Below are 10,508 nucleotides of genomic sequence, written 5' to 3' on the forward strand. Positions count from 1 at the left end.
AAATCTTTTTAACGGGTTCTTTTGTTTTCATGGCTTTAGCTCTTTTTGGATCAATGACCTTTCCATTCAGCTTGTGTTCTTTCTGGTCCATGACCTGAGGATAATTAAAACACAGTTTTACACAGTTCAAGCTAAATGTTTCACTGATGTTTTGAGTAAGGCCAAAATTGCTTCAATTTCAATACTTGGATCACAGCAATAATTTGTTGCACAAAGTTCTGTGATTTTTGATCACTATCCACTGACACAGACAGTTCTGACAACTGGAACCACTTATCAGCCAGCAGAAGCAAGAGTGTAACATCTCTCAAAAAGTACTCTTCTCATCCTCAAACCTTATGAAGTAAAAAATCTGTACTTCAGATATCACTAAGGTCATAAAGGAGAAAATTTTCCTGTGTGCTGTATCCACAGCATTTTAGAAAAGTTAACAACCAGTTTTTTCTTGGATAAAGCTTAAATGTATCAAAGCTATGGGCGCTACTCTAGGGGGTCACGGTACAGCTCAGGAATGCAAAGACTAGAAGATCTTTGCAAATGCTGCTTTTACAGCTGAAGGCAGCAGACATTTATAAACTGTATTTTTTAAGTGCCAAAATCCATACCTCGGGAATCACTGCTGGTCCTGCACAGTATCACGAGTAAGATGGTTCATAAAAGAAAGCACTTTCAACAAGCACATTAAACATGCTGCACCCCTGAATCATCTTTACCAGAAGATGTAAGAATAACGCCTACAGTCATCCTAGTGAGTGCTTTATCTCTGATACCTGAATTTGAACATGTTTCATTACTTTAATCCTACCTTATCCACACTCTCCGACTCTTTGAAGAGTACAAAGCCGAAGCCCCTCGATCTCCCAGTGATGGGGTCCAACTTCAGAGTGCAGTCTACAACTTCACCAAACTTGGAGAAGTAGTCCTTCAGATCCTTCTTTGTTGTGTCCCAGCTAAGGCCACCAATGAACATTTTCCTGTTAAGACAAGTTGGTCAATCTGTAAATGTGTGTTACCCAAAATCCTGCACTGCCAAGCTTTATGAGCTCAATAACCTAATGCATGGAACTGGCAGGATTTTATCAGTCATGTCACTACACACACAGGCCTGCACTTTTTGACAACTTGCTTAAGTGAGTCTGGCCAGGACAGATAAAGAATTCCACATACACAAACGTTTTTCACCGTCTTCTGCTGCAGCTGGTTACTCTGCTGTCCCAAGAAACCACTAGTAGTGGTGACAAAAATATATTTTACTACTTCTTTACATCCCCATCACATGTTTAATTCCATCCAGTTATCCGTGGAGCCTCCAGACAACTGCTCACGAAACACACGCAGGCAGATTAGATTTGTAAGGAAGCGTGGTTAAAACAGAAGCATTTATCTACCAGTCTGGACTGGACATATGCCCAAATTAATAAACTAAAATAAATAAAGTTTAGTCAAGTTTCCTTCCCCAAAAAGTAGTTATGAAAAAGCAAAGTATTGGATGGTCAGAAGTTCTCTTTCCTCACAAAACTTTATATAAACACCTGACTTAATCCACTATCATCAATAGAATGTATTTTCAATACTTCTACAGCACCAGTGCTGCTGGGCAGATGTGTACAGCACATAATTCATAACCTGTATTTTCTAAAGCACACTGGAAGCTTAGAATCAAATCATGACAAAGGCATTAAAAAATTTAAAAGATGAAAAATCAAGCCACTATACAAACAAATGAAACATTCCAGGTTATTAGGCATAGGGCTTAGGAACCCATTCAAAAGAGGATTTGATTTGAGATGATCTCTTCTAATACTGATAAAGAAGATTTTACCATGAGCTCTAACCAAAAAATACGATCCATTATGATCCATAAAAGCACTTTCTACAAAGCTTTGCCCATTTTCACTGTCCCAACTTATTTCACAATCAGACACAGTTACCAGAAAACCTGAAAAACCACTGTATCATGTTTCCAACCCTTCCACTTCCCACGCATAAATATTCCTGCCAATCATGTAAAAGAGCATTGCACCTCCACAACTCAAACTCTCTCAAATCAAAAGCTGCTCCTGTGAACTACCTCTGTTGACTTAGCTGTGCTCTCACAGAATTAACAAGAGCATTCCGTTTCTGACAAAAATCCATAGAGGTGAGGGGTTCAGGAGCTTCAGATGTTTTTATAACAAGTCTCCAAATCTGTAAAGAAGGAGCACCAACTCCCCATCCCTTTATCCACTTTTCCAATTAGTTTCAGATCTCTCTTAAGGAAGTACCAACAGCCCTTTCTATCAGCTGTGACTTCTTATTGTCCTCAAGAAAGAAATGGCCCACCCTGGTAAACCAGCAGCCTCACACCAGCTAAGGCAGTAAATCAAAGGAGCTTTCTGCCCTTTGTTCACCCATCATTACGGTCCTTAGCTTGTTTGCTGTTCTGTGGAGGGTTTTTTAAGCAGACAAACAGAAGACACAGAGGATGCAGCACCATGTTTCTGACCCATGGGGGGTAGTGATGCTCTAGCAGCTACTACTGAACTGACACCTGCTACACAAACCACCTGTCTCAATATTAACATACAGACCCCACTTTGTATTCCTAAGGACAGGCAGATCAAGAACACGAGCTTGAATCCAACAGCCCCGGAAGGTTTTTCATCTCTCCACGCAGGAACTGCACCTTTGAGCCCAGTCACAGAGCAGCAAAACACAGCTCCTTCAGTCTGCCCCTACATCAACTACTGCTCCAAGGGAAACTGAGCTCAGGTCAGGGCTACACCACAAACATCAGCACAACAATTCAGGAGCAGTGTCACAGCTCTGCCAAAAACTTGTAAAACACAAACATTTCCTAGCCCACAGTCTGGTTGGTCTAAGCCACATCGACACATATATTTTCCCAAAATAAGTTACCAGAAGTACACTGGGAAAGCTTTCAAACCTCAGACTTAGCTAAACAAGGTATCAGATATATGCTTTTTTCCCCTTACTAACCAGAAGCGTTATCAAAATCTTTGTTTCCAGTACAACATGAAGAATTGATGGGTCAAAAAGGCTGAACTAGAGTACAAGTCAATGTGTGGTACGTGTAATCACTGCCCAATATCACTGCACCGCTTGGAGACAACTTTTTCTAAGCTCTCTTGCCTCAAAAGAACCTGAGTTTGCACATGAAAACCCTTTAATTGGTGTGTATTCAAGGGTAATAAGTAAAACAAACATGCAAACTCCAATGGCATTTGAAACTGTTAAGAACAGCTGAAAAGGAACAAAACCATTTTAATTTCTGCTAATCCCAGCAAAATACTCAAAAAAGGGTTCTCTCTCTGCATTATCCCAGATTATGAACATCTCTCTCAGCAACATCCCAGGTTATTGCTGAAGGAGGAAGACACTCAGGAAGGTTTTGCAGCAGGTATCTTCAGGATACAGTAGTTAGGACTCCTTTGTCCAGGTTATTTTCTGCCTTGACCAAAACCAGACCTGCAGCTCGAGTTTCACGGGCCCGACAGGAGACAGCAGAGCGCAACAGCCTGTCCTGTCACTGGATTTATTACACACAAATTTCACCGGTAATACAAAATGGACACTGCCCCAGGCAGAGACCCTATGAAGATTAAAAGCTGTCTTTACTCGCCATAAAACAAAGTAACAGAACATGCTGAGTTGGAAAGGACCTATCAGAATCATCAAGTCCAACTCCCAGCCCTGCACAGTACACCCCAAGAGTCACACCATGTGCCTGAGAACATTTTTCAAGCGCTTCTTGAACTCTGTCAGACTCGGTGCTGTAACCACTTCCCTGTTCTATTGCCCAACCACCCTCTAGGTGAAAAACCTTTTCCTGATGCATAACCTGAACCTCCCCCGGCTTAGCTTCCCGCCTTTTCGACTCCTACTTCTCAAGTTCAGACAGCATCTAACACAATCCTCCCGACAAGTTCCGTGAGAAGCAGAGGCATGTTTTAGGCTGGGAAAAAGTCCCGGTAGCTGGCGCTTCTGGCACTCAGATGACACACAGCATAACCTGCAGCACAGGGCAAGGCAACCAGAGCATTCGGCTACACCGAGTTACTGTCTTCACGCAAGCACCGCACTTTAACTCACAGAAAAAAAAGCATCATTAAAAAGAAAAGTAAGTAAAAAGGGCCTGTAGTTTGAGGTACATCACACCATTTGCACACCGCGGGACCAGACACCGCCCCCGCCGCTCGGCCCGTGACGTCGCCGAGGCGCCAAGTAAACAAACAGGGCAGCGAACGGGGCCGGGCCGGGCCGGGGGCGCCGGGCCCCGCCCGGGACACACAACCCGCCCCCGCCGCTCACCCCTCGTCCTCCTCGTTCTTGCTGGCGTCGATCTTGGCTCCTTCCGACTCGACCCCGCCGCCGCCGCCTCCCCCATCGGTGCTCCCCGCCCCCGCCTGCCCCTCAGGCTGCTCCGCCGGCTCCGCCGCGCTGTCCCCAGCGCCAGCCGCTACCGCCGCCGAGTCCAGAGCGAACTGCTGATCCGACATGGCGCCGCTGCTGCCCCGCACCGGCCACCCCCGGTGCCGCCGCCTCCCCGCCGAGGCCCCGGCCCCGCTGGCGGCCCCGGCCGAGCGCGCCGATCCCGCCGATCCCTCCTCCTCTTGCTCCCTGTTTTTAATGGCGCCGCCACCGACCCAACCTAAAATGGCGGCCGGAAGGAGCGCGGCGGGCGGGACACGTGACACCGCCCCCGGGGAGCCGTGAGGGAGCGCGGGGGCAGCTCCGGCACAGCCCCGGGAGCAGCCGGAGCCTGGGCGCCGGCATGGACAGTCACGGAATCGATAGGGCTGGACTGGGCCTCTGCAGTGCGTACAGTTCAACCCCTCCGCCCAAGGCAGGGCCACCTGGAGCGGGTGACACAGGATCAGGTCGGGGTGGGTTTGGAATGGCTCCAGAGAGGGAGACTCCACAACCTCTCTGGGCAGCTGTCCCAGTGGTCTGCCACCCTCCACGTAAGAAGTCCTTCCTCGTGGTGGAGTGGAACTTGTGTTTGGGTTTGTGGTCATTGCTCCTTGTCCTGTCGCTGGGCAGCACTGAAAAGTGCCTGGCACCTCTTGGCCCCTGCCTTTGAGATATGGATGTGCATGGCTGAGGTCCCCTTCATTGTTCTCCAGACTAAACAGGCCCAGCTCCCACAGTCTCTCTTGAGACAGATGCTCCAGCCCCCTCATCACCTTTGTGGCCCTTCACTGGACCCTCTGCAGGAGCCCCTTCCCTTTCTAGAGCTGAGGAGCCCAGACCTGCCCACGGTACTCCAGCTGCACTTCACTAGCGCCAAACGGGAGGATCACAGATTGAAGCAAAACTTGGCTCTTAGCAAGGATTTGTGTATTGACAATCCACTGGAGCAACGAATCCATGTTCTTGTGGCACAAGTCTCCCTCAGCCCCTCAGCTGCTGTGGAGGACAGTGCTAGATCCAGCTGCACTCACAAATGCAGCATATGATCTCACACTGCTGTGGCTTCTTGCTGATTCTTTAGTTTGTAGTCAGTGACATCAGTGAGCTTTAACAAGCAAGGGTTATTTTGATGCTTGACTAGGTATTTTGTGCTGAGAAATAACAAATCTTCAGGCAGACTGCTGCAATCCTTTTGCCTCAGACAAAATGCACATGCTCCTTTACCCAACCCAACCACTCTCCTAATCCGGAAATGTGCTGGGTTAATGCAGTGTTCCTTCTCCAGCAATCAGGCACTCAGGCTTTTAGTTGTTGCTTGCTAGTGTGCACTAGATGGGAAACCTGTTTTCTGATCCAGGTGAGAAGAGTCTAGTACAGCACCTAATTTGTACCAAGTTGTACAGAAAAGAGTTGCTGATCCTGAAGTTCAAGAACTTGTAATCTCCTGCTTGGAATTGGAATAGAAGTGCTGCAGGAAAGTAATTAAGCTACATTCTGGAATACTTGAGGTTTTAAGTGCTTGAGAAGCCTTGAAAAACTCCAACTCCTCAAGTAGTACTATCAGCATTGAAAAGGTGCTGCTATAGTTCTAGAATTGCTCCCGAGATGTACAAAAGTGGCAGCGTTGTGCCACAGACCACTCCTACTCCCTCCCTGCAGAGGGCAGGACATGACTCTGCCATCTTCTACAGTGATGCTAATTCCAAGCACTCTGGTGCTCTCAGGAGAGATCAGGAGGAAGAATGGGGTGTGTATAGACCTGTTCTTACAGTAACCCTGATCTCCAGAGAGGTACCTGCCCTTCTATCCAAGTAAAACTACTGTTACACCACCTTAAGGTGACAGCAAGACTCCACACTCACTTAAGTAAGCATTTATTAGAGAATCTTTTAACATGAAATTATACAAATAAAGTTTGTATAAACACAAGTCCACATTGTGTCATAACATGAATGGCAAAAAGAAAGTAAAAACCATAAAAGAAAACTAGTCGGCCGCTATGTACAGTTGGACACAGTTGTGTCAATACACTAAAAGTCTTTTACAAAATAGTCATTTCATCTCTCGAAGACCACCCTCCATTCACTCACGATGCGTTGCAAGATGGCTTTTTGTTGCAGTATCTCTACCTAAAAAATCAAGACAAAATGCATGTCAGATCTGTGATAGTTACTACAGGATTGTTAAAAGGTCCATTTTCATGAACTGCTTAAAGTCTTCTATATATTCCTTTCTTCACTGTTAAAGATCATATGCATATTTATTAAGGTAACACAAGAGGTTTGTTTAGTTACCCATCAGTAATTTATTTTCCCAAATATTCAGCCCAATATTCAGGCTGCTCCAAAACAACAACCATCCAATTTAGACAAGCAGGCTCTGGATCACTTTGTTTTCCATTGGAAACACTGCCAAAAGGCTTTCTGATTATTTGTTTATACAGCTAAACGACTTATGTGCAACACAAGTCAGGTCACTTTATTTCAGACAGTCCATATGCATATGATCTTTAATGTTTATCCAGATTTAAAAGTTCGTTTTGGTTTGCAGATTTCACTATTAGCTATAAAAAGAAAAAAGCAAGCATTAAAATCTTAAAGAATGCACATTTAAAATGAGGTTCCACAATTGAAATACAACACTAAACAGAAGACCAAATGATTAAGCTGTAAAGGCATTTATGTACTTTAACTCCTGTAAAAAACCATTTAAGTTAAAGACACTTAATCTCCAAAAAAGATTAAAAAAAGAAGCCAAAGTCTGAAGTTTTCCACTTTAATCTTTACGCTGGTACATGAAGTTGGAAGAGACCATACCACAGGACAGCGTTTTCTGGTGTATGCCTTGCGCTCTGCCTGCAACGTGCGACCCCAGAGATAGACGTGGTCAGGGTGACACACGGCCTGCAATGAAGTTCCCGCTGGCGGGTACAAACAAGGTATAATGTCAGAGTTAGAAGACAACATTCTTGTTTTCCTTAAGTTGTACCCATTTCAGTACTTTACCTGTTAATACTTCTAATAAGTTTAATTATTCCTCTAGACCACCTGGTACACAACGCAAACCAGAAAAACTCTTATGTTTTTCTGAAGTACTAAAGAAGATAAAGTCACACTTTTACAAAGTTAAAGATCTATAGACACGTAGGCAAAGCTGGTTTTAAAAAAAAAAGTATTTTTTAAGTTAACAAAAGCTTAATTAAAGGAAAAGTCATGCTAGGCAAGTTTTTACTCTTTGTTTGTCTATTGATCTTTAAATTAGATTAGACATAGTCGGAGTGGAGCTTGCGCTCCTGTACACACCTGTTTGTCAGGTACTAGGTACTGCCTTAGTAGGGCTGGTAGTTGTTTTGGTGGTTGCCGCCGCCACGGGACGCCTTCCCATACGTGCTTTGTTGGCCTGGAGGTAGCATGTGGGGAAAAACAGAACCCACATACATTAACACCAGCCTCAGAGGGAGATTTCATACACAGCAGCACACCAAGAGATCTCATCTTTAGAGCCATAGGCTGACTAAGAGCAAAGTTCTAAGAGCAAAGCTGCTCTTGTTATCGGGAACGAGGGCAAAACCACTTACCACTGTAATCTGTGTATCCCGGCCCGTATCCATAGTTGGGATAGTTGTACCCAGAGTAGTCGTAGCCTCCATAGCCACTGTAGCTCTGATCACTGTAAGCGCTATTGTAATTCCCATAGCCTTGATCATAGTAGTTATTAAATCCTTGGTTCCAGTTTTGTCCCTGACCTGAAACCAAGCATAGTAAATGTAAGTTTCAAAACTTGTTACACTCCTCTCCTGTGCCCCTTCATCTAACTTTTTGGACACGAGAATAATCAGTAATTGCCTGAGCACCAAATGACACCAAAGGACAAGCCTTGCTGTGTGGCGAGTTGTGTCTGCTTGACCTTTAAAGATTGAGATGCATTTACCTGTACAGTACCAGCTGATTCCTTCTGATCCATCTGAAGGGGCAGCCAAGTGACCACGCCACTCCTTAGCAAACAGCTCATGCTTTCTCGCCCATGGGCCAACTAAGTGTAACCCTTTCAAGTGAAAGTGTAACTGTGCTGGTTACACTGTCCACTAAGGGTGTACAGAAGCACCCTACACCCACCTTGCCCCTTCACCACTTGAATGCAAGCAGAGCAAGAGGAGATTCCTCAGCTTCAACAAGCAACCATGAACACCAAAACACCACTTACTCACAGGCTACTGTACACATTTGATTTAAACATGAGATCTGCACACAGCCTGCAAACTGGAATTTCTACAAACACCTAAATGTTTGGTAAGTACTTGATCAACAGAACCACTGAAAATACTCACCCCGTCCACGCCCCCTTCCGCCTCCACGTCCACCAGAAGAATTGCTTTTCCCTCCTTTCTGCTGCTGCTGCTGCTGCCTGTACACCTCTTTGGGCTGTGCTACTTTGATTTCACACTGCAAGGACACAAATCCTTTAACTTACTAAGAATTCCATAAGCATTTTGTGAGCTGCTTTCAGAGAAGCCTACAAAGACAGACTTCATATGCTAAGAACAAGAGTTTTCCCACCTTGCCTGAACCAATCTGGTGGTATCTGCTCTCTAGTAACTTCTTAACTGGCTCTTCGTCTGTGTATGTGATAAAACAGAAGCCCCTCCTTTCATTTGTCTTTGTGTCCATGGGAAGTTCAATGTTTTCAATCTGAAATCAAAGTTAATATAAACAATGCATGAAATCTGTAAGCAACCTTTTATGCCACCAGAACCATCTGGCAGTGCAGAATCTATATGCTGACTACTTCTGGCAGCTATAAATCACACCATTACAATTTTATGAAATCATTAACATATAAATTCAACTAGCTCTAGTTTTGGCCAACTCCCTCCTCACAAATTCTTTCTTAAGAGAGAGGCAAGACTACACTTGAGAATTAGAGGTGTTCTTATATGCCAATATACTATACCTCGCCAAAAGCACCAAAGTACTCCTTAATCTGTTCTTCAGATGTATCTGGACTCAGCCCACCAACAAACACTTTTTTGGGTGGCTCCTTCCCTTTCAGCGCTTTTGCCCTTTTAGGATCTATTAACTTGCCATCCAGTTTGTGTTCCTTCAGTTCCAACACCTAAAAAGCAGACAAAGGAACAAAGTCTCACTCAGATCGCTACAGCTACACAAGATGGCTTTGTGCCATGGGTCCGCAGGAAAAGCACCCACCTTCTCCACGCTGGCAGCATCCTTGAAGAGCACGAACCCAAACCCCCTCGACCTTCCAGTGACCGGGTCTGTTTTGATTGTGCAATCCACAACCTCGCCAAACCGCGAGAGATACTCCGTCAGGTCCTTCTTGCTGGTGTCCCAGCTGAGGCCTCCGATGAACATTTTCCTGGAGGGCAGGACATGCGGGCGGATACGGGTGAGGGAGCGACGGGGGAGCCCCCCCGCGCCCCCATAGGCTGCCGGTGACGTCACGGCCCTGACCGGCCCCCCCCGCCCGTGTCCCCGCCCCGCGGAAACTGGGTCACCCGCCCGGGACACAAAGGCGGGAGCGGCCATGGTGCGGGGAGCGAAGGCCGCGCTCCCCCCAGCCACCGAGCCGCCCCCCCGAGCCGCAGGGCGGGCGGCGGAGAGGGACGCGCGACTCCCCCACACCTCCCCCCCACCACGTCCCCGGCCCTACCCGTCGTCCTGCTGGTTCTTGCTCGCGTTGATCTTGGAGCCCTCGGCGAACTCCTCCTGGCCGCCGCTCATCTCTGTCGCGTCCTCCATGGCGGGGCGAGGGCGGCGGGGGTGCTCGTGCGAGCGGCGGAGACAGCGGAGACCTGCGCCCGGCAGAAAATGGCGGCGGAAGAGATCCGGGCACCGCCTGCGCCTCTTTTATATAGCCGTGCCGGCAGCCAATCAGCGCCGCCCTGCCGCCCGGCGCCGCAGCGCCCCCGGCGGCTCGCGGCGGGGCTGCAGCAGCCGCCCTGCGGCCGCCATCGCGCGGGCTGGGCCGGGCCGGTGCTGCGGCTCCGGGCGGGCACGGGCACCGCCGCACCGGGTACCGCGGCGGGCGGGGGCCGGGGCTGAGAGGGCCGGCCGGCGGTGGGTTGTAACTCGTAACCC

General features: G+C 47.2%; 2 protein-coding genes across 7 annotated transcripts in view; both read right to left on the bottom strand.

The window, feature by feature from the left end:
- Positions 1 to 4,651, bottom strand: part of HNRNPD (heterogeneous nuclear ribonucleoprotein D) — a 9,313-nt gene extending 4,662 nt beyond the window's left edge. For all 4 annotated transcript variants that reach the window (XR_010998240.1, XR_010998239.1, XM_068187665.1 and 1 more), the window contains exons 1-3: positions 4,312 to 4,651; positions 806 to 974; positions 1 to 94 (exon numbers count right to left, since the gene is read on the bottom strand). The exon at positions 1 to 94 is cut by the window's left edge and continues 68 nt beyond it. Coding sequence is in view for 2 of the 4 variants with exons in the window: in XM_068187665.1 (XP_068043766.1) it covers positions 1 to 94; positions 806 to 974; positions 4,312 to 4,499 (451 nt within the window). In the remaining 2 variants the exon portion in view is untranslated. The remainder of the gene's footprint in view (positions 95 to 805; positions 975 to 4,311) is intronic.
- A 1,620-nt stretch (positions 4,652 to 6,271) lies between these two features.
- Positions 6,272 to 10,263, bottom strand: HNRNPDL (heterogeneous nuclear ribonucleoprotein D like). Of its 3 annotated transcripts, XR_010998242.1 has the most exons (9): positions 10,081 to 10,263; positions 9,618 to 9,786; positions 9,364 to 9,525; positions 8,970 to 9,101; positions 8,741 to 8,855; positions 7,991 to 8,158; positions 7,716 to 7,812; positions 7,230 to 7,333; positions 6,272 to 6,542 (listed from the first exon to the last, which is right to left on the bottom strand). XR_010998242.1 is itself a non-coding variant. In XM_068187667.1 (8 exons), exons 1-7 carry the CDS (start codon positions 10,167 to 10,169, stop codon positions 7,742 to 7,744), a joined length of 906 nt encoding a protein of 301 aa, XP_068043768.1. In that variant the 5' UTR covers positions 10,170 to 10,262; the 3' UTR covers positions 6,272 to 6,542; positions 7,716 to 7,741. The 3 variants fall into 3 exon arrangements, 1 of the variants encoding a protein (XP_068043768.1); XR_010998241.1 differs by having other exon boundaries at positions 7,230 to 7,812; XM_068187667.1 differs by lacking the exon at positions 7,230 to 7,333 and having other exon boundaries at positions 10,081 to 10,262.
- Between the last annotated feature and the right edge of the window lie 245 nt (positions 10,264 to 10,508).

Source organism: Anomalospiza imberbis, chromosome 4, assembly GCF_031753505.1.
Source record: "Anomalospiza imberbis isolate Cuckoo-Finch-1a 21T00152 chromosome 4, ASM3175350v1, whole genome shotgun sequence".
Lineage (NCBI taxonomy): Eukaryota > Metazoa > Chordata > Aves > Passeriformes > Viduidae > Anomalospiza > Anomalospiza imberbis.